Genomic DNA, 24,478 nt, shown 5'->3' with positions numbered 1-24,478 from the left:
TAGGAATTATTGTCTCTTTTGAAAGGAAGAAAAGACACCATCCGTCTTTTATATTCTTAGCATTCTTGCACTGATGTAAAATACACTGAGATTATTTTGAAGAACTCTTTTAAATTCCTTTTCCCAAAGTTCACTTGATAACGCTGCCAGAAGTGGTTGTCTGCTAAAGGAAGAAGGAAGAGGAGTAAACAAGATAAAAAGCAACACATCTTTATTTGCATTAGACATTTCAGAAAGTGCAGTAGCTGGGTAGAATTCAGTGGGAAAAGCATGTGCTGCTTCAAAGGCATTGCAACACGCGCCTTTGTGTAGCTTAATCTTTTTATTGAATGAAGGTGGTAGGAATTGTGGGCAGGGAGGTCTTGTTCCACCGACGCTGTTGGATGGTTGAGACCTGTTCCCTGAGTCATTTTGCAGAGAAAATAGGACACAAGTCTTCTATAAAACAGGGCTTTTTTGGACTGAAGTTCATCTTCGTTTGTAAGTCAAGTTGACTTCCAAAGCATCATGCTAGTAAGGAAACAGAAAGTACATATGAATTTATCTTAATCACGTGAGTAAGTTAATCACTTCTAATCTTAACCTTTCTGTTTTCACAAGTGGTGCACAAAATTTCTCTTGAAAACAAACCAGTGTGAGTAATACTTCTTGGAGCATATTTCAGTTTCCCTTCATATGCAGTTCCCAATCAAAGAAATCCAATTTAGGAAGCTCCCCTACTAGTGTTTTAAGTTGGATAATATGTTTAAAATTGCACGATGTTTGTGTCCTGAAGGAATCTCTTATTTTAAAAGCAAGAAGCATCAAATCAAAATTAAATCCCAAAATCTTTAGACAAGAGCATATTGGACTAGTCCTGTTGAGACTTTAAATGTCAATTAAGAGATTCATTCTTTTCACTTGTTAAATTTAGAAGATAAACATATATGCTTATATATTTTTGGTCGCAGATCTCAGTTTTCTGCTTGAAAAGGTATGAATGCTGAAAGCCCTCTAACAATCTTGTGTTTATATGTGAGTAATGCAAGTACCATGGTTTAGAGGCTTCACAGATCTAAGTTTTTTTAATGAATGTTCTCTATTTTAGAAGAAAAGATCTTTTTTACCCCTCACACTCTATTCACAGTTGCTCTAATGCAATGAATAAGCAAGCTATAAATGGCAAATCAGAAAATTAGTTTGGTTTTGTTAAATGTTAGGTGCCTTGAAGTCCTGATGCAACTGAAATGGGAATCAAATCAAACCTTTCAGTTTTATATCACCTACCTGACCTTGAGCGCTTAGCTATCTGAAGCTGCTTTATTTACGTTCTTCTTTGAAAGCTCTGCAGAGTTAAACCAGTCCTGGAGGAACGCTGGGCACTGCCAGAGGTTGTACATACTGCAGTGAGCTTTATGTGCGTGTGTGCATGGGGTGCTTCGTGGGATGAAGTGTCCTACCTCCAGGTAACAAAAGAAGAATGAGAAAATTGCCCAAAGCCCAGGCAAAAACCCCCAACGCCCCAGCCAGTGGCTGTGCTGCCTGGGAAGGGCATGGAGCCCCATTGCCCCCGCCTCTTGTGTTCTTGCATGGTGCAGGGGTCTCTGCCATTCTTATTACTGTGGTCTTCAAGTCCTAACATCTAGGATAAGTTTTAATCATCTCTTGGATTTCTGTTGTTACTTTCCTCCTATATTTTACTGCAAAATATGGGAAAAATGTATTCTTTGTGAAGTGTTTTAATACCTCTATCTTTGCTAAGCACTTATTTAACCAAGAGCATAGTGAGAATAGTTATTTCTTTTCTTTGAGTTCAGAAGGTGTTTATACCCCTTCTCCTTACCTTAGGAATGTAGTTTTCTTGAAAAACTGTATGTAGCATATAGCCATAATAAAAAATACGGGTTTTTTTCATCCTGGAAGCACACAAATTGTTTGAGACAGAGTACATTCATCCCCATATACATTACCTTTTTATCCCTAGTACCAGCGTGCTATGTTTCTGTTAATCAGTGGTACATCCAGGATGTAATTGGTGTCACTCCGTCGGTGCAAGGTGTGAAGCTGGAAGGGTCAGAGGAGGGGAGCAGGCTGCCGTGCATCGTGCCTTCCTGCACAGCGGGCGCGCGCGCTCTGCTTGGGGAAGGGAGCGCCTGCCCTGTGCTGGTGGGAGCTGCGTAAAACAATACAGGCAAAAGCACTGTAAACCACTGAAAATTGTTTGTTGTGCCCACTCTAAATGGTGGATGGCTTCCTGACATGTAGCACAGCAGTAGGAATTTTTAATTTAAGTTTTCTAATTGGGAAAAGTTTTGTGAATTAGGATTTTTATTTAATGGGCTGTGCTAAGAGCTATCTGTGTTTGTTATAGAAATCGTAAATTCCCCCCAGAGCTCTCCTTTGCTTTCTCCTGAGACCAGATCTACCAAAGCTGAGATTTTCCCACTTTTAAGGCAGCTTTCAGCTACTGCCTGTGATTTCTGTCCTTCGTCTTGGAGACAGTGCCTCGAAGAAGGTGAAAGCATATTGCACTTGAGCACAGTGCATCCTAGGGTATATTTCCCTTGAGAACTGTTACAAGCTGTCAGACTTTAACACAGACCCAAGGTTCCAACACAAGCAATCAAGGAGCTTTAAGTTGTTTCCTGAAAAATTTCCACACCTTCAGTCTCTGTGTAGCTAATCATGTACTGTGTACAAATTATGATTCATCCTCTAAATGAGCTAAACCCTTCAGACCTCTAAATGTTCTTTGCAGTGTGTCAAAGTCTTTATCATGTGAAATTACGTTTGGGTTTTTTTTTTTTTTTTTTTCATCAGTCAGAACCCTCTCTAAGAGGTAAACAAAAGAGATCCTCAAAAATCCCTGTACTTAACACTTCAGAGATAAGGGGACACAGAGTGATTGCAGCCGGGATGGTATCCCGAAGGGAGCAATCACAGCATCCTTATCCTCTCCCTACCATCCTGTGCTGCGCAGGTTCAGAGGCAGACTCCTGGGCTGGAGGAACTGTTTCTCTGATCTAATGCAACCATGAATATGTAACATTTATATGTAATTTCATAAATATCTACAATTACCTACATAGCACAACAGTGAATGTAAATACTGGTACCTATGAGTCTTGATATGACTTTTGATATGATGTGATAGTCACAAGGCAATTGAAAATCTTGTGATACTTTTAATGTTTGCAAAGCTTAATTTTAGCATCTGTGAAACACCTGTATTTTGGGAAATAACACTCTCTGACTCATTGATTTCCTTTTAATTGCACTAATCATTTCTTGATGATTTTAGTTCTCCTAAATACAGCAATAATAATGCACTAAAAATCTGCAAAATGGACTAATACATGGAGTGTTGCCCTTAGCTTTAAAATGGAAGTGCAATATAGAACTTTCTTTGCTTTGTTGTAGATATAAAAATATGTCTATGAAATTTTCTGTGTATTTTTTAGGTCCTGAGGAAGCAGATGCCAAGTGCCCCCCGAATTATGTTAGCTGCATCGGTACAAACAAATGCATTCATTTGTCCCAGCTCTGCAATGGGGTTTATGACTGTTCTGATGGCTATGACGAAGGAGTACATTGCCGGGGTAAGTAAATTTGCTAAGGAAAAAATGCTTTAACCTGAAGTCTTCTGCTATATTTTTTTTTTTTTTGAGTTCAAAGAGAACCAGAGCTTGCTGCTTCTTGGGAATACATATAAACCAAAAGTGGATTGATAGAGGCATATTTTAATGTATGTTTCAGATTCATTTTAGAAATATTTTGTTGTGTGAAGCAAATGCAAGTAAAAAGCACATACAGGTTTTCAGACTTTTTCTTTAATGAGTACTAACCTTGTATGATGGAAATGGTTATACCAAAAGAAGGATGAGGAAGCCCTTTCGTAGGCAGCAAAGGCTGGGCAGCACACTGTTTGCCAGAATATTGTTGTCCCTTATAACTTTTGTTTAAACACAAAATCCAAAGAAAACCACTGAAAAATACATCAGATTTGCTATGAGCATTATTTTGCGTTGAGGACTTGCTTTTTGGGGGGATTTTATTCTGATAATCTACTGTTTAAGAGTGTAGATACCAAATTCTGGTAATGAGAAATCTTAAGGAGAAATTGGTGGAGGTCAACTTTTTTAATATCTGAGCTCTACTACTCAGAAGACTTATTAAGGTCTGCCTTGGGGATAGTTAGGAGGCTGCCTTATTAAGCCCAAATCTCGGATACTATGAGTTGTTAACATGTCAGTTATTCTCAGTTAGTAGACTTTACTGCTAGGCAAAGGGTTGTTGATGATCCTCAACAGATCTCATGTTGAAACCCAAAAACTCAAGAATAGATCCTGGGACTTCTGCTACAATTCAATGCGACAATATACAGTAAAAGATAGAATTAATGGCATAGTTCAGGAAGTTAAATCAGTATTTAAAAGTTCATGTGGACAGATTTCCAGAACTGTCATGGTAACATCTAAGCCCATACCAAAAATAACCATATTAAAAAAACCAAACAAACTTAAAATAAGAAAAAAAAAAATGCCAGCTGGAATTACTCATTGTTATACTGCTGACTTCACAAAACGACAAATAGTTATTTTTGTATAACCAGGTGAGGATACAGGCTGTCATAAAATATTTGACAATTCGTATTCACAGCAATAGGAATAATTTCTTTTCTTGAAGAACTATATAGTCCTTGTTCAATGAGCATTACACAAAATCAAAATTTGTGTCAGCATATTGATTTTGGTCCCAGCATCCAAAAAACTCCAAAAGTTAAACTGGCCAAAGCAGTATTTGGCCCACACTGAAGCTTTCTGAAGTTGCAGATGAGTGTTTTTCAGAGAACAGTATTGATCTATTAAGCACTGTTTAAATATGTATTCTTCAGTAATTCATATATTTGTATAAATTAGTTTGGATTAAATGGCAGAGGATTAAAAACTTCCAGTGCTGAATAATTATTGTATTATAACTCTCCTGTATTTTTATTGTATTTTAACTCTTTAAATTCGGAGATTAATGGAATCAGAAAAAATATATAGACTAAAAATAAAATCCTATGTTAGTGTAAATTAAATATGTTTGGTTTTCATATGTAGCATTTTCCATAAGTAGCTTGTACTTTAGAATGTGATAGCACATAAAATACCTAATCTTTATTCATGCCCTTTTAATTTATGCTTAAATACACCTTGTAGGGTTCATGTTGATTCCCACTCCTTTCTTTATTATCATATATGAATATGAAAACTTCCCAATGGTAAAATTAATGTCTGCTCTAATAAATTACCATAGAATTTAGTAAAATATACTAAACAAACATTTGGTCTAAACCACACAGAACACATAGATAATGAAGTTCTTATATATTATTAAGAATTTAAAGTTGTCTCCCAGTACCTCATCTAGTAAATGGTTAACAACTTGTTAATATTGCGTTTTGTAGCAATTATGTATTTTGATTTGCTTATTAGAGGCAGTTGTTGAAATTATTAGTGGACACATTTCTGTGGACACATTTCTGTCGACAAAGCCAAAGAATATAGAAAACAATAACTTTACATTATGATCATGTAATTTGATACTAACTGCCACGAATGTGTCGTTGTGATACGTTCCTGTGTATTAGATATTTGGAATGAATGCAGTATAGTTGTAATTATGCTTCCTGTATATCTATAGAATCATCGAATTGTTTAGATTGGCAAAGACCTTTAAGATGATCAAGTTCAACCATTAACCTGGCACTGCCAAGCCCACCAAGTCCACTAGGTATCAGAACAATGCATGGGTAACCGTTGAGCTGTTCTGTTGTTGTACTTTCTAAGTCCTGAATATGCAAGTCATATGTTTAGATCATCTGTGTGGTCAAAACATGCAGAGTTGCTTCAGAAACCTATCCAAATAGCTATCTTTTTCTTGATATTAGTAACAAAAATGGCATTGTAAGTATGTTCCTCTTCAATTAACATTGTTCATAGGAAATTTTTGATTGATCAAGAAGATAATAGCAGTTTTAAATATTTAATTGCAAACAACTCAGTTGGTCACAGAGCTGACTATGTTAAAATAATCTATTGCTAGCAACACTGATAGTGCTGTGTAAATAAGTCGCGGTCTATGCGCCAGGAAAATAAGTTATGATGTGAAGTATGGGGTGTGTGACCATGGGAAAGACCATTTCAGTGTACAGGTCACAACTCCACAGGCGTGAAAACTTCTAATAGTGCTTAAGAACTAATGGAGTATAAGCATTCAGTAACTAGAACTATTCTAATTTCTTTCTCCAAATTTAACATTCTTATGTTAATTCATTATATTATGATCTTTGAGAGATATATTCAGGCCTCCACATTTCCCTGGCAAGTAAAAATATGATCATATCTGCAGTGTGAAATGGTAATGTGTGTGAAATTTCAAGGAAATAGTAGTAAATACAATGACATTCCTGTCTCATCATCTTTTATTTCAGGCACATATGCATTTTTGCTGGTGAATGTAATGCATAAATTCAGGAGGGGTTGTGGCAATATGAAATAAAAAATGTTTTATTATATATGGTTGTTTCACATTATGTGTTTCAATGTCCTTCAGAGGAGAAGGGGCTCATAGTTCACTGAAACTAAACTCCCAGGATATAATAGTGATAAGACATCTGTATTTGGTCCTTTTGGATTCTTTGCTATTTTTTGACTGAAGAACGCTTTAGGGAGGCTGAATAAGCAAGGGATCAAAGTATATACTAACCCTCCTATAAAGCGTGGGCTTTTTGTTCAGGTTTCTGAGATTCATCAGATAATTTCACCACGATCCAATCCTGCTGAATGGGGGAGTTGGTGCCCATCAGCTACTTGGAGGCTTGATAAGGCTCAGATAAAATTTACCAATGCTAAAATTAGACCCAGCCTTGAGTAGTTCTGGTAGAAGACTGCTCCGGAGCTGCTCTGGACAATTAAGCTTCTTTCTTTAACACAGTTCTTCAGGTTTCTTTTGAGAACCAGGTCTTTGTTTCAGTTGCATTTTCAGCCAATTTTAAAGCTCAGCCATGTGATGAGCTGAGAAGTCTTCAGCTACAGGGGAGTTGCTGAATTATTGCAAGCTAAACTATTTAGCTCCAAGTCTTTGCTTCCCACGGTTCGTCCCAGCCCCGTATTGGTGAGCCCTCGGTGCGCTCGCCAAGGGCATCGCCAGTACGGGACTGGGACTGGCTGTGGGCAGTTAAAGCAGGTGTCATGTGGCTACAGCTTGCTCCAACCTCTGATTTTGTGGTCTTTTGAAGGTTAAAATACCTCATTATTTTTCTGAAGGTTTTAGGAACAGCTTAGACAAATATCCGCCACAGATTAGATGGAGTAACCTGGCCTTGAGTAGGTAAAGGATTAGATATATCCTTAAGATAATTTCTAGAGAATTACAATCACATTCCCCTAAATCTTAGCAAAGTTTTTTTATAGGACTGCAGAGGTAATTTGCACAGTTTTGTAAATCAGTACTTTATATATATATATATATATATATATATATATATATATATATATACACACACACATATATATACGGCAAAAAATTGAAGGTGATATGCCAAAATTGGGTTTTGGTCTGTCTCTGAGTTAGAGCTATAGAAAACTAGAACTTTTACAGAATATAGAAATGTCCTTTTTCACTTAATTAACTTAAGAGATAAGTTATTATTAATAGCTGCAGGAATAGTTGTGCTAAAATTCTAGATATTCCAGCCAGAAAATACTAAAAGAATACTGAAAAAAATGCTAGCACAAATACTCTGCATATCTTTGGCTTATGCCAATTTATCATAAAATGGAACATTTTTGGAACAATTACTGAAAAGCAAAAGTGACATGGAGTTAAAAGAGGCCCAGGGAAGAGCCCAGTGAAGGCAATAATTACACACTGATGCTCTGACTTTAAAGTTGAAGTATATTTTCCATTATACTGCAGCATCTCTTGCATTTCTATGGACTGTGTTGTATTATGCAGTGGGAATGCTGCAGCAAGTTTATCCATCCTAGCTGACAAGACAAAATAATAACAACATTAATAGTCTGCGTGTACTCTTCTCCAATGGGCACATTAACGATAGAGTACATTGGGATCTCATTAAATAGTCTTCTGTCACAGCCTTGACATGGATTATGCTCTGTACTTCTTTGGTTTGAGGATAGACAACCCAATGCTTTGGAAAGGGGAAAGGAGGAATGCTGTAGGGATTCCTGGAAGTCTGTACTCGCGCTAAACCCCTGAAGTGGATAGAAGTGAGCAGGTTTTTGAGGACACTTTCTCTCATTCCAGTCACCGCTACTATCAGTAGTATCTGGCCAGTATCCCGTCTCTGGGACATGCAGGAGACGCTGGACCGGGGCTCGGTGGAGCTCAGGACGTTGCTCTTCCTGGCTCTGAATCACAGCAGCTCCCCACTGAGGTCAGAGTTGCATGGGAAACGTGACAGTATCTTTTCCCATCTGAAATACTGATTATTCAGATTGCTTGGACCATCTCATATTGAAATGAATCATAATAGCAAGACTGCAGTACCCATTAAAGCCCCTTGCTATTTGGCGAGTCACCATGCATAGGGTAATTGCCTGCATGTTTACCCGTCTGCCTACCTAGCACTGCTGACAAGATGAGCCTGGGTATACAGGAGAATCTGCATTACCTTTGGAAGACTAAATATCTTATGAAAGTAACCTCAAATTTTTGCTTCATATAATAACTAGATGTAACCCAACAAATTTTTAAGTTAATTAAGACTAAGAAAATCTAGGAGAGATCACAGAGGTTACTTGCGATACTGAAAGTTTTACTGAACTTAACAAATCTCATAGAAACCTGCCACGTCTTCGGATCGTTTGGATCTTTGTGAACCATGATCTGAGCCATAATCTCTAGTCAATAAAATACATAAAGGCAAACTCTGGATCATTTAGCATTAAAAAACTGCAAAACACACACAGAGAAGATTTGGCCGAATAGTTGTTATGTTTGTAGCAGCCTATAATCAGAGTATTATTTTTCTGTTTAGCCTTTTTGAATGAATCATTATCATAAGACGAAGATAAATGCTGCTATTACTGAATCATGTTTTTGTTCTGGCACTTCTACAGATGGAACACTGGGAAATTTTAAGTAGTGTTTACCAGAGGGGAAAATACAAATTTCAGAATTATATGGAAACTTCAGGCTTTCAAGAATGAGGCAAAATTATAAAACTGAAAGTTATGGAGCTACATTTACATCCTAGGCTTAACTTTCTTCTTTGTTTATTTTTGTTTTTCTTTTTTTCTCACGAAGTCGTGTAACAAGGTAACAAAGGAAATCTAAAATAGTGTAGGATTATAAATATTCCCACCTTTTTCACATGAGACTGTTGCTGGAAGTAGTGCACACTGGCAAAAGAAATCCTTGTAAACTCATTTGGTTTATTCTGATGAGCTTTAAATCAGTCCTCCTTTAAGACTGTGATGTACAAAGTGTCACATCAGGTTACTGAAACCTTGAACCCCCAGGAAATCTCACAGTGCTCCTGACGTACCGGTGGGGCTGCGGAAACCATTGAGTAACATTGAAAATTATTCCCTCTACAACCGTTCTGTGTTCTGCATCAAGCTTTTTATTTGTGGTTGTAAGACAGAAAAGAGAAGAAAGTGTAGGCACTAAAATAAGGCGATGATAGGTATTTTTGCTTTGGAACAGAACTGCTGGTAAATAACTACATTTGTCTGGACGAAGGCTTATTTTGCTTTTTTTGGTTTCATTGTATCTCCGTCTCATTTCACCATCCAAATATCCAGTTTCTTTTATATTACTCTCTTTCTCATCTTTTTGCCTTAATAGAGCATGATGTGGCTCATTGAAATTAGCCAAGGTCATTTAGTCTATTCTGCTGTCAAGACAAAGAAGTCATGGGCTTGGTGATTTAATAACTTTCTATCACAAAATCCTATTGCAGTGAAACAAATTAAAGGGGGCTGGCAGGGGGATAGAGCAGTGGAAGACATTTGAGTGATGTGATTTCATCCCACCTTTTATGGGCTGTTGCTAAAGAGATTTTTTAAGCCAGAATACACAAAAGGAACACCATTGTTAAGGTATCAGCGTTGTCTATGTGGCAAATTAAGTGTAGAATTTAAATGTTTGACCATATATGATAATAATACACGATAACAGATCATTATGTAGTACATAGTTTGTATAGAGTGTTGCGATCCTGTCCATTGAAGGAGCGATGTATGTCTTGTCTGCTTCCAATATTTCCATTTCAAGTTGCAGTATTCATTTTCCTGAGAGAAAATGTTGGGTACTGTTCCTTCCTGGCAAAATCAAGGGTTGGCCAGTTATGGCCTCCCTGAATGCAAATACTGATTAGTTTTCCTGTTTAGCACACGTTTTAAATACATATACTTTCTTCAAGGTCATGGAAACCATGTTTACAATAGGAAATGAGGTGTTGAATGGTTGCACCATGGAGTTCTTTTTAATCTTCCTTATGAGAGAGAGGAGTAAAGATTATAACCCCGATATTTCAGTTTTTCTATGATCCTGTTGCCTAATAAAATGCACAACGTGTAGTGGACATGTTAGTATGTCATATTTTAAAGAAGATCATGGTAGTTAAGAGGGCCAGTTAGTCGCGATGGTAGTTAAATGGCTCGTGTTCAGGGCTACACAGACCTGATGAAAACAGCTACAGTCAGCGTCGCAGGGGATGTGACGGAATGATCTGAGAAAGCTTTGTTTTACTTTCCAGGGATTTAGGTTGAATGGTATTTATTGTTGCCTGCTGTTGTTGTTGCCTGCTGTTACTGTTTGGAGGCTGCCCTCTGTTGAGAAAAGAAAACAAACACGTAAACTCTTACTATGAGCATCCTCTTTTCAGTTTTATTCAACAATTTTTATTATCTTTCTGTTGATTAGTGTGTATAGTTACCTGATTATTTTTTCCTGTTACAGCTACTAAAACTTTTTAAGGAATTATCTTATGTAAGCAATGTAAGATCATTTTTGTACAAATAAATTTCAAAGTACTTTTATCAAGATAAATATTCTGGGCATAATCTCTGTAGCAGGAGTTCCAGATATAATCACATGGCAAAAAACCTGACGTTCATAAACTCACCCCGCAAGCAGGAATTGTAGCTGCTGCCTGGCTCCCATTAGTTCACATTATAGACTATATCTTAACTGCATTTTCAATATATAGACGTCAGAGACAGCTTTTCAGTGAGGAGAAACTAGGGCCTGACACCAAATGCTTACGAGCCACTAGTAACCTTGAGGCATAGGGAGAATGATAGCACACCGTTTATCTTCAGCTATTGTCACCAATATTCGGGGTGCAGGGGATAGCTTAGATTTACTGAAATCATATTTAGAAGGAGTAATGCTTTTTTTAGTTTCCTTTTGAACAGTTTTTTTTTCTTTTTCAGAGTATACAGGAACTTTTAAATTTACACCTATAGGGTAAGAATTTAATTAATAATTCTTACATTAACTAATAGTAAAATTATATCTGATGAGGAAAAATGCATCTGAAGCACTTGCCCATCAATAAAACACGATTACTTAATTTCCATGGCTTCTTGTTGCAGTGACATTATTTGTGTAGTCATTGCTCATATCAAGAGAGTTTTAAAATAATTGAGCAACCTGTAGTTTTAAGTGAGGAAGAAAATTAAGTGAAAGGCACATGTGCTAAAAAACATGTTTTTTCATCCTCCTAAAGCTATTGATAAAGTCGACTTAAATGTACAGAATGGTATTGGATTGAAGATGGAAAAGGAGAAAGAAAAGAGCAAATTCCAGGGCTAGCATCACGTAATTTGTCAGAAGTGCAGTTGTCAGTTTTCTGCCCCAGGAGTCCTCAGCCAAGCTAAATTATGAGACTCGGTTTCAAGTTCTTTCACTCCCTGCCGGAGGGGATTTGTCTTCCCAGCTCCTTATCTTCCCAAGGTGAATAAACAAACGAGCAAACTACAACATGTTCTGAGTGGGGGTGCTTTTGCTCCTCGTGGCCCTCTGTGGACTAAACAGTTAAACATTTATTAGAGCAAATACTTGAAGCTCCAGGAGTGTTCATTGTCATTCTCATAGCAAAGAGGCGATTCTGGTCTCTCACTTGTTCCCATCTCAACAACTATTTGTGTATTGTTAACTAATGTGGGTAAATTCTGGGCGTTGGGGTAGGTGTAGTCCCACCTGGAATACATATGCCTCTACACAACATCCACTTCCCTGGCCGTGTATATATGGCATATACCGTATTCTGCCTTTTCACACAATACAATTTATAGCTGAAAAAAAAAGAGCACTCATAAATTTTTCTTCTAGACAAGGACTTTAATTTCTTACCGCATCCCACTTCTTGTATGTCGCAATTTTAAGCTCATGAAACTGTATAATCAAAAAGTCTAAGTCATTTTCAAATCATGTAATATAGTTTAAAAATTAAAAGTTACCATCATTTCTTAGACTATGATAAACAAGTCAAGAATGTCACCAGCAATATTAAGTGAGATTGATAATATTCAGTGGTGTGAAGAAGTTCTTTTTGACACTTTGAGAAATAACTCTTGGTCTTCCACTTAGAAGGAAGAACATGCACAGAGCATACAAAAACTGGTTTCCAGAATTCATTATATCCTCTCTGGAAGATTTCAATCATCTTTTCTCCACAAGAATCTGTGTCAAGAAAGCGTAACTTAGTCTTTAACTCACAGGAATAATGCCTATAATTCGAGTTACCTGTGAAATGTGCAGATTTAAATACCGTGAGATGAAATGGAGAGAGTTAAAAATTGTGGGAGAAAGAAAAGAAAAAGAAGTGGTACCATGGGAAAGTACAGACAGTAAATGGCAAGTAAGAAGGATCACTGGAAGCAACCAAGTCAAACAAAAACTGGGAAAATACAGAGAAAATAAAAAGGCTCAGTATAATCCTTTATATGAGGGCTAGTAAAGCAGACCTATTTTAAGTCACTGCTCTCTGTTTGGAAATACGTGCGTCAAAGAGTAGGAAAGTGTTCCCACTGCGCTGACTCATAAAAAACCAAGAGTTTGCCAGGAGACTCCATAATCTAAGAGTATTTTCTCTTTTGTGAAAACGGGTGTATTGAAAGCATCACTGCTGTGCATGCAAGAGTATCAGGCTATATGGCTCATCATCGTTTCTTTGTGGTAGTTACACCCTCAGCCCTTTGCGTCTCTGACTGTTGGTACTGGCCCTTTAGAACATCACAGATGTTACCACAGTTGCTCCACATACCACTTGTCTTACCAGTATGCAAGGTAGTACACAACATATGTTTTAAATGCTCAAAAGTTATGATTTGTCATCATGCTCTTACAGATTTTGAATTGAAGAAACTGCATGCTTCCATGCTACATACTGCAAACTTCCATTCCCTGAAATTTGGAGAGAGTGCCAAAAATCACCTGAAACTGTGAAGTTCAGAAAAATGGCAGCTGATCTAAAATGATACTGATATATGCTCCAGTACTGTTCACTAAATAAATGTAATAGTATTGTAATGCATGTGAATCACATATAATCTATATTGTTGGCATATAGCAGAATAGACAGATTAATAATTTCTGCTAATATTGTTTTTTTAAACCCAACACATTATGCCAAGGAAATATAGACCTAATTTACTGTTCTCTGTGCAGATAATGTCCTCTCAAGTTAAGTTCATTAACAACTTCTTCAAGCGTGAAGACGCTTGTTACAAAAAATTAAAATAAGCAGTGTGCAAGAATAAAAAAAAAAAAATTACTTAGGATGAGACTTGAATCCCGCTGGAATTAATGGCAATATTCCCATTATTTTAGGCTTCTGGACTGGGCCTATCCAAACCAAAAACTGTGCTTAATTTTTTTTAATCACTCGTATCCAGGTGTTGTTTAAGCATTTACGTATGCAAATGGGTTTGGGATTTTTTTTTTTTAAGAAACACTAGGAAAATGCTACATCTGGAGAAGGATGAGCCGTATTTAAAGTTCAGGATGCGACCGTGATCCACTCTGTGCAAAACAGCCATGTTTTCTGGCATGCAACTGTTGAATAAGGCTGCTGTGGTTGTATTGGCTGCTCTCGGAGCGTCTCTCTTCAGCTGTGGGCTGTCCTGTGGTAGAACATATTCTATGAAATCAAACTTTCTGAGACTATATTGAGCATCTTTCTAAAATACTTTTTGTCTATCCAGTCATTGTTAAAAGCCATTTGCATGTAGCAAAGTATTAAAAATGCTGTTTGGAAGATAAGATATCTTATATGTGGGATGGATTAATGGAACAATAGACCATTGTCAGCCTTCCCATTTTCTCAGAGGAAGCGATGACCAGTAAGATTAAAAAAGAGGAGGAATTAGAAGCAGACCAGATTATGATTCCAAAAATAGGCTTATCTGATGCACAGTGACACATTTCTGACCCCTTCATGATGCAGCTTGGTTTCCACACTCGTGTGAGGTTCCATAAGAGCTGATCTCTTGTTCCCAGAGCCAGATCAGCCAGCGAGAAAATGTCTGTGTTTTAAAATAAAAGACTCATTTATAGTAATTTAAGCCCCAAACACATCTCTTCGCCCTGCTATGGAAGGTCAGAATCCTCTCTCATTAAGAACTATGTATGATCTTTTAAACAAATGCACTTTTTAATTACCAGCAGGCAATTCAGCACAATTTGTTGCTGTCTAAGGTACTTTTTATTTTCTAATGGTCTTGCATATTTGATAGCCTCTTTCAAAATTATGCATCAGATGAAGGACCTACCACTTGTTTAATTGACTTTTTCCCTCTTTTAATGATATGCATCTCCTAGAATTTTAGCAGAAGTGAATCCAGCTACATATGGGAAGGCAGCTCTTTGTAGCGGTTATGTACGCTTGTAACACAGCTACAAAGGTGATGGGGTCCAAGCTGAAGCCTGTGCTGACTCCCAGAGGATCGTTTTGGAGTAGGGACACTGGAGCTGTGACCTATGTACTTTTCTCAAAGGGGATATATAAGAGAGAAAATGCCCTCTGCTGAAGGACAGGAGCTGGTACTTGCTCTACCCCCTCTTTTTCTGGTAATCTGAAATACACTCTGCCTATTCAGAAACTATTCCTTGCAGGGTGGTTTTTTTTCTTCCTGCTTTTAGGGTAAAGCTTTGGTATTTGAAGGAGCAATCTCAATCTGTCTCTTAATTTTAAACATGGTAAGAAGGTAGCACCATGGCATGCTGCCTCAGTGTTATTCTAAGATGATTTCAGTTACTGTCCCAAAATAATAGCTTCTGCCCTGGACTGGTTGTGTCATCATTTTTGTCATCATTTGTTTAGTCGCATTCTTTGTTATTGATTCTTAAAATTTATTTATTAGAAACAAACATCTTCATTTAATGAGCATTCAGGTCTTGATTTACTCACTAAACAAAACTCTTGAACAAAAATAAAAGCAAGGTGAAGTCACGTTTTATATTCTATTTTAAAATATTTATGGTAGAACAGTTCCATCTGGGATCAAGGCAGAAAGTGACATAGACTTATAGATTAAAAAGAGAATAGTTCACAATTCTGAAGTAGCAAAACATTTAGTTGTCTTTTAGCAAATTGGAGCTTTTTTACTTCACTGAAAGACAATGGAGTGATAGAAGAATGGCATGAAACATTTATGTGCAGTGTATAGCTGGGAGGAGCCATTTGCAAAATGCCTCAGATTTAGGTATAAGAGTTGATTTTTACAGGAAAGCCATGAATATAATTTTGAATTCTCAAACTAATGGCACGCAGTGGCATCAGGGGGGTAATACAGGGCAGGAATAGTTCCGTTCTGCAAATTGTTACATAAAATGCGCAGTTCCAGAAAAACAAAACTGTTCTGACATCCCAAGTACTCACATTTAAGGTACATTGTAATTAAAAATAATTTTGTGAAGTGCAACTGTTTTGCTTTGTGCCATGAACTGACACTAATGTTTTATGTTAAAAAATAACCAGAGAATTACTCACAAATTTAAGTGGACACAGCATGGGGCCCATACTTGTGCTTTCTGATAAACTGGAATGTTCTACGATGCATAAAAACGTGAAGTGCTATACTAGCCCTTCAGGAAAATCTGGGCTTGCTTCCTGCCCTTAACACGGGAGCTGGATGTTTTGATTTTTAGAGAAGGGAAGAAAACACAAGCCCAACCCAAATCTCATGTTGGTCATAATGTCTGATATTAGAGGAAAGGATAAAACACAGTGATCTTCAAACTGTAATTTCCCCCTCTTGAGCTTAATGGAGAAATACTTTACATAGCACATACATAGCTTTTAGTTGTGGATTACTGTTCAGATGAATTAAAAAGGGGATCATGGATGCTTCCTCTCTTACTGAAAAGGTTACTGGTTTCTACATATATGTCCTATTTGGGTTTACAAAGGAGAACTAGATGAAAGACAAAAAAATGCCCTTACATGATCCTCACAGAAAGTCAGGCTTTCTACTAGTTGCAAACTTTTTGTTTTGAAGTCGACCAATATGTGCCAGGTTTCTTTTATATTGTTTTGAAACTGTTGTAAAGACATGAATCATTCCAGTGCTAAAACTATTAAATTTGCAGGATGTAAGAACTAACAAACATTTCCTGTTATAATGCAGAAATTTGCAATCTTCTGATTTATATACCTTAAAAACTCCATACATTACATTTAACAAAAAATCATTCTGCCAGTCCAGAAAATTTTTCCTGATGCCAAAGGAGTGTATGGCTGGGAGGAGCCATTTGCAAAATGCCTCAGATTTTTAGGACTCATCACAAAGTCAGGAAGAACCCTTGCTGCATACCTAAGGATATTCATAATACGTAGGATACGTACTTAAGGATGTACATAAATCATATGCAAGTTCCCAGCATGCAGCAGGAGAGAGAAGCTGGGTCTAATGTAAATTCACATAGAGCAGCCCAGCAACTGGGCTGTTTTGAACCCTTATAGCTCTGTAGATGTCGGTGTCCACCCCAGCATGCTTGTAAAAGGAACCACAGTGCTTTCAAAGTACTTAGCCCTCCAGTATGTACATGAGGAAAGTCAGTCTGTTGGTCTTAATAAAGCCGCTGTCAGCATTCACCAAAGGATCCAGGAAGCTTTCTTCAATATATGGACTGTAAATGAAAGTAGAAATTGCTGTTGGCTCGTGTTAGCACGAGTTAGAATGATCTTCCAAGTAAAAAGTAATGTGAATGAAATACAATTCTTGTTAACGGATGCATCTGCAGGCCTTTGCTTCTGACTTCAGCTGTGAAAGTGCTTCTCACATCTTTCTTTTTCCCCTAACGAAGGCACAGCTGTGCATTTAGGGACTTGACAAAGAGTGTGATTAGGAGTTCTAGACTTCCAAAATAATTTATCTGCCTTCAAAAAGACTTGTTATTAGTAACTAATTCTTGGTGAGATTTATTATTGTCTCATGTTGTGGGCATTTTTGGTAGTAGAAGCATGGAAAGGCTGTAGCAGTTTAGTAAATCTTTGCATTTTCCAGATTTTATATTGTGTTTCAATTTGATTTTGAGGTCTGGATGAACAAGTCACAGACTCCATAAAATCTGAAAGCATTTAGTTCATATAGAAATTACTGGCCGTTTCTTTGGTTTTGGTTTGTTTTGGTTTTGTTTTTTTTTTGTCATTTCTTGTTCATTGCCACAAGTTTTACTGCTTTTGTATTGCCATTCCTGCCTCCTGTGGGACACGTTTCTGGGGCTTGCTGGATGATTGCTGGAAGCGACAAATCTAAACAAGAGAACAAAAGCATCTTTTAACTACGCTCGTTCTCTCCCAGCCTGTACACATACCAGCTGGAGTTTTCTCATAGTCATACCCTATTCCTGACCATGGGAAAAGGTGAGTAGGCAGCCACAGACCTACTAACTTTCCCTTACCAGCTCTCATCCTTGGTAGTGGTGTGTGCCTAATGGAGAGGTGGGCTCTACTCATCCATCCCATGCTGATTTTGTGCAGAGAAGTTACCGTGCTGCGATCTTCTTTAGCTGTAATACATGTTCTATCCTGAATTTCTATTCAAGAGCTTGCCTGCCTGTGGGAAAGGATTATTAATGTAGGTGAGAAATCTAGTTGGGCTATGTAAAATACGTCAGATTTCCAAGGAGCTGACAATGCTGATGTTCAGCACTGTGAGTTCTGCTGGCAAGGAGCTTGGAAATGTTGATTGTAGTACTAAACATACATCAAGAATATATTTCATGCTTTAGGTGTAGCAGAGACTGTTTTCTATTCTAAACTGACCTGTGCTGTAGAAAATATAGTTTTAATTTTAAAAAGCTACTAATCATTGCCCATCACTCTGGGAAGTCCTGTCATTCCTGAAAGTGTGACCATAGCTAAAGCTTGCCTATTTTTAATTGCAGTATTTGGGAAACTATAATCAGAACAAACTTTAGCATTAGTAGGAAGCTGATAATTAGGATTGTATAGACTCTATTGCAGTTGTACTATATGTATTTCTAAAGACCTGATCATTTACAGACATAGTGCAAGTAGATGCTGGGATTCAGCTGTCAGTCTGAGGCACAGCCTGAGTACTTACTCAGTTTTTATTTAGATTTTTGTCAGGTTTGCTACCAGTGAGCAAGACTCTTACATAGGTAGTTTTGGCACAATAAGCGGTTTTCTTGAGCATAGCCAATACGGACATTTTTTATTTGCGGCATTTTATTGCTAACTTTGTGGAGGAAGGTACTTGCATCTGAATGTTAAAAATGACATTTGGAGGGGGGGAATGGGGGGGGACAATAATATGATAATTGATTTTGTTCTTAACATACATTGTCCAACAACTTGGGGAGTTTTTATTGAAAACTCTAATCTAAATGATTTTAAATTTTGCTGTATACAAAAGATTAAAATATTTGTAAATTAAAAAGTCAAAGGTGAATTTTTAAAACAATTTTATATGAGCTTTTTAGTAAAACATCACAGAAACTCTGCCCTTTTAAATATGAAGAATATGGTCTTTGGTTGTTTTTTTTTTTCCCCCATGCTGATGCATGTTAAGAAGAGAGTTGCAGAAACCTTCAATAAATCCATGCTGTACATAGAGATGTTTACATTAGAGAAAGGTCAGACAATATATTATAGAATTAGAATCTAGAATTTTGGAAAAATAGATTTTATTCATTGTGATAAAGATTTAAAATAGTCACTGGAAATCAGGATCTCACAAAATATGAAGTATTTTAAGAATTTGAAGATTCCCTGCATTTGGATCAGAGGTGCCTTGTCTCCCTGATATTGTCACGGTAACTTTTCTGTGCAACTTGCAAAGCACAGTTAGTTGGTGAACTTGGGAAAACAAAACAGTTGATCAAGTACATTCTGGCTGTGGAGGGAGTGGAGGTGGTGCTGAGATGCAGGAGACCTGTGGGTCCAGGCTGGAAAACGCCGGAGGGAGGAGGAGAGCACTGTGCTACCTGAAATCACAGAGTTCGAATGGGGACTCTTCTTCCCAGTTCATCATTGTTCTTCTTGGGGTGTCCTCCCCTCGTTTGCTCTGAGCAGATCGTTCGGTGGGCAGGACATAACCCCTGATGCTGATGTATGAGTGTGACTGGTAGGAACCTTTGAAAGCACATCTAATGTTACCTGGAATAAATAGCCATGCCATTGTAAAGAAGCTTACTAATTCTTTTTACCTTAATCCATATATGCTATTTTTAGAGATGTGTGTCACCAGCTGCAGTGTAATTTCCTTTTAGAATATAGTGCTAAAATGTCTCTAGTCTCCTCAGAGAGTCATCTAACAATGGATGTTTTCAGGGAAAAAACAGATACATAATCCAAAACACTGCAGGATAAAGCTTTTATTACTGTTTTGAAGTTGATTAGAATTCATACTGTTCATTCATATTTCTTGTCAAAAAGGTTTTAAAAAATAAAGTTTGTGTTAAACATTGTGGGTACTTAATATCTTTAAGAAAATCAAGAAATGTATTGATGTTCTGGAAAGACACGAAAAGGTCTAATTAGTCCGTATGAAATGGAGTCCTTGGCACATTAGGGAATTGCCTCTCGTACTGGCCATCGTATTTGCTGTCATTCGTTATTTCCCTGCGTAGCCGGTTTGAAAAGGATTGCAAGTTTTCTGTCATAGAGAAAACTCTGACTTGATAAAGGGAATCTGGTCTGTGGCTGGAACTCCTGGCTACTAAGGTAATAATTATTACCTTATAATAATTCTAGCTAGTCAATCTAGAGACAATTATCACATGCATAAGTATGCATATAAGGGAAAACCGGTTGGTTATTACATGGAGTCAGGATGAATGAGCCTGTAGGGTACCATAGCATAAAATACAAACAACGGGACTGCTATATTCGGAACACTCAACAGGCCCTCCTAGTGAAAAAATATACTAACAAGAGTAGAGAAAATGTTGCTTGCTGTGCCTCAGTGAAAAAACAAAAGAGTTTCTATGAAATTTGATTGATTTGTAAACTAAAAGAAAGTTTGAAGGGGAAAACATAGCACAGACTCCACAAAATTGCTAACAGTGCAGTGCTGCTTAGCATTTAAGAAAGAATCACAAGTTAAAGAAGAGATTTTAAAGGAATAGTTTAAATGTTTGCTTTTTCTCCTTCCTTTAGCAGTTCATGTAATAAGAATCAATGGCTATTTGCCTTTTCAGTTCCCATAATCTCCTTGTGGAATGAAAATTTCAGAATATGTTTCCCTGGTACAGTCAAATGCTTTGTGGATTTATATTGATGAAGATCTGTAGCCTATTTGCAGCGGTGATATGTGCTCCTTTTAACCTATCCATCTTTCAACAGGGACAAAAGGTGGCTGTTCTCTTTTTAGTCATAAAGTTAACTTCAAAAAGGAGATGTCAGTAGGTAAAAGAAAGTGATTTTCGTCTTTTAATATCACCACAAACCCATTTTTTATTGATAGATGCCAAAAACGGTTGCAATCATTTTGCATGGCTTTAAAGCAGTGATAGCTTTACTTTGAGCACATTAAATTTGCACTGGTGACTTAAAGAAGGCAGCAATTACCGCGTGGCTGTTGTTACTCACAGAGAAAATGATGAAGTTCATAAGTACAAGAGTTAGATATTTTAATCATTGACAGGAATACTTAAATCTATTAATCATTTTGTTGTTGTTTGACTAATGCTCTATTGTTAGGCTTGCTTTGCGAAGGCATTCATTTCTTGCAGGTTATTTTGCTACTGAATCATAATTTCATTATTCTCTGACCTTGTTTGTCCTCTGCTCATGCAGTTGCAATGTAAGGGTGGTTGAAACCATTTGGACAAAATAAAAACCAATCCAAACTTTTGTTTTTCAATGAAACTGCATGGAGCGTAAATCTTAGGTTCAGCTGATTTTCCACTGTGCTTGCAGCCATGACTGCTGGCAAAGGACCGAACACAGCGAGAGAGTCCAACCCGGAGAGCTACCCGGGTAGGCCCGCAGCATGGTGGACTAGACATCTCTCAAATGTCTGATGGTCCTTCATAAAATCTCATAAACTGCAGTTTGGGGACTGCTGAAATTGTATTTTGAATTGTTTTAAAACTAAATAAGCCAGATACATTGCATATATGTATATTTTTATATTTCTATTATTGCTTCAGTTGTTATTTACAGCAAAATGAATTGGCTTTTGTTTAACTGCAAAATATCTGCAGCACCTTTCCTCTTCTAATTTGGTGCTATAGACAGAAAGTACAGGACTACCTTCATTTTAAGAGTATTCCATGCACTAAAAAACTAATATAGTGGAGTAGTTATTCATGGGGGGAGCGGAACGTTTTTACGCCCTAGTTTCTAGTACATAGGGAAAAGCTGATGGAACATTTTGAAAACATGAATTTGGTGCGCTCCAAAATGTTTGAATTCTAATCTTCCCCGGAGTTCAGGGTTACTCTGGTGCATTGATGTAATTTTCACGCACTGTTCATATTTTACACTAGCATGGAGCCAGAAGTACTGGAAAGCCGGCCTCAGAGGACTTCATCTTAAGTTGCAAATTAAATTTCCTAAGCATTCATATATTAGCATGTGTATCTAAACCCAGACCAAACTGATCAGTCTTTCTACCCATAACTAATATTATGATAATGACAATTAATAAGATAATGGATCTAACGTTTGTGTGATAAACTTTTCTTTGGGATAATGGGACCTTGTAGAAAAAAGAAATAACAAAACCTTTCACTTCCGAGGGATTTTCTATCATTTAAATTGGAATCACATGAGAGATTAGGAGAGGAGAGAGACTGTCCTTCCCTGCTCTGATAGCCTCCAAGATAACACATTTTTATGACTACAGAACTCACCTGTTCACCAAGGTTAATAGCTGTTTGAAACAGTGGCTTCTCTTTGGTTTGTAGCCTGTACTGCAGCAGGCATGTTAATAAATGGTTCTGTCTAATAGCTCTAGCTGGGCTTAAAGGCTTAAACAGAAGAGTCCATCCCCGACTGGAACAGGGAGGTTGTGCCTTTCGGACCTTGCGTGCTAGCATTCTCACTAGTGATCGGGGCACCGACTCCATGCCTTAAAATCTCCCGGAGCTCCTCACCTCAGATTTGGATTCAGCTCTAAGCCTGTCATGGAGGATGATTATTATTGTTGCTAGTTAACTGCCTTCTCCATCTGTGCATCAATTGAGGGGATATCCTCCCAAACGCAAACAAATCTGGCGGCTGCCTGGAAATTTCAAGCAGCTGTGTCCTATATAGGTACAGTTTTATGTGTGCTACTGCTGAGAGATCTGCAAAATACACCACCACTGAGACTATTGCCTTGCTCAGGGTGGATTGGGAACATGATCTGTTAAAGAGAAAATTAACAGCACAATGAAAGAAGAATGTTTGCTTTTAACAGCTTTTATCTTCTTTTCAGAGCTTGTTTGTGCTTTATCTCCTTCATGCTATGGCAGAAGTTACGAATGTTGATGAACCAATGCAGATCTTTAAGAACTTAGTCTAGGAACCGTTTACCTTTTCACACAGTGGAAGCTTGAGTCAGATTGAGTCCATTTTACACAATTTATTTCCTAAAAGCTGCCTACAGAGCGTTTTCTGTAGCACGGAGGGCAATTTGGATTGAACAGGACTATGTGTGTTCCAGTTTTAGCCTATGCGTAACTTGCATCAACGTCCTTGCCTGTAGAAAGGGCAACAAAATGCATGTGTTCCTAAATGGCAATGGGCTAAAGGTGAAAATGCAGTACGCTGGGCAGGTGAGTAAAAACGGAGAAGAGTGGCCATGCCAAAAGCCTCAGGAATAACCAAGTGACGGGCCTGGCACTGCTTCTCCTGCCTCACAAGCCCTCTGCGTGTGTTGAGAGCAAAACTAGACCTCCATGTCTCAGGTTAGGAAAGCACTTGGTTCTTGCAGTATTTTATTCCAAAGTCCAGGTATGCTGTGTTCATTATCTTGACTACCATTTGTTCTGGAAGGTCTGTTTAGACTTTACTTTCGCTAGATACTGTATTTTATTTTATCCTGAGTTATCACTATTAGAAGGACTAGGGCTGCTGTAACAAATTCCTTGCATTCCATCCCAGACATGGATACATTTCAGTTTGAGGACGACTCTTAGATAGCTTGCAATTACTTTATGATCCTTTTGCATGGAAGATTATTACTGTTCAGCACTGACCTGAATATTTTTCTTATGTGTTAATACAAGTGCTCGGCACTTTGAAGCAAAATAGAGGAATAAAAGCATAACCTCCCACACCAAAGAGCCGTGGTATGAAATGGTTATAAGAAACAGTTACAAAATCCTAATATCCTGGCCATACTTTTGATTTTTGGGAGGCTGGTACGTTGCTCCTGTGCCCAGCCGGAGGATTTGTGCAGCATGGAAGCTGCTGTTCTCCGGGCAGCCCTTGGCGTGCGTGGGAGGGGGGAAGGCTCGGCATGCAGGGCTCGGGGGTTGCTGTGCCTTTCCCTCAATGGCTTCTCAACGTCAGTGTCTGCTCGGTCCTCATGCTTTTTCCCAAAACACATTTAAATCTTCTGCATGGAAATCAAGTAGAAAAGAAATTACTTTCATTATGTTGGTTTTATTTGTTTTCTGACAGTCTAAAGCGCAGGATTATTCTCGCCAAAATAAATTACACATTAGAAGCAGTACAACAAAGGTATGTACTGTTTCAATGGAAAGAAGTTGATATCGGCAAAAGTGCATAAATACAAGAGAAGTCCAACTGTGCATGTTAAGAAGACGATAAATGCAAGTAGGCTGTTTTTACACAATTTTTAAACAAAATTGTTATTCATTACTGCACTGTCTGTGCTTTCGTCCCTTCTTCTGTGTTCTCCACCTCCTCCTTGGTATTGACAACTGGAAGAAGAATAATATTCTACAGAAGAGAGGTTTGTAATTTGTGATTATAATTCACATGCATCCCCAAGAACACCGCACCCTGCTAGAGTTATGCCGTCCTGGCCTAGAGGTGGAAGCAGACTTTCTT

General features: G+C 37.7%; 1 protein-coding gene across 1 annotated transcript in view; it reads left to right on the top strand.

Moving 5' to 3' along the window:
* Positions 1–24,478, top strand: part of LRP1B (LDL receptor related protein 1B) — a 756,289-nt gene that overhangs the window by 284,891 nt on the left and 446,920 nt on the right. The window contains exon 3 of the mRNA XM_087732714.1: positions 3,441–3,578. Coding sequence (XP_087588840.1) covers positions 3,441–3,578 — 138 coding nt within the window. The remainder of the gene's footprint in view (positions 1–3,440; positions 3,579–24,478) is intronic.

The sequence above is a fragment of the Nipponia nippon genome, unplaced genomic scaffold (assembly GCF_047370975.1).
Source record: "Nipponia nippon isolate SJK-2023a ecotype South Korea unplaced genomic scaffold, ASM4737097v1 scaffold_5, whole genome shotgun sequence".
NCBI lineage: Eukaryota > Metazoa > Chordata > Aves > Pelecaniformes > Threskiornithidae > Nipponia > Nipponia nippon.
Note: the sequence above shows the minus strand (reverse complement) of the source record. Positions and strands in the feature narration are given on the sequence as shown.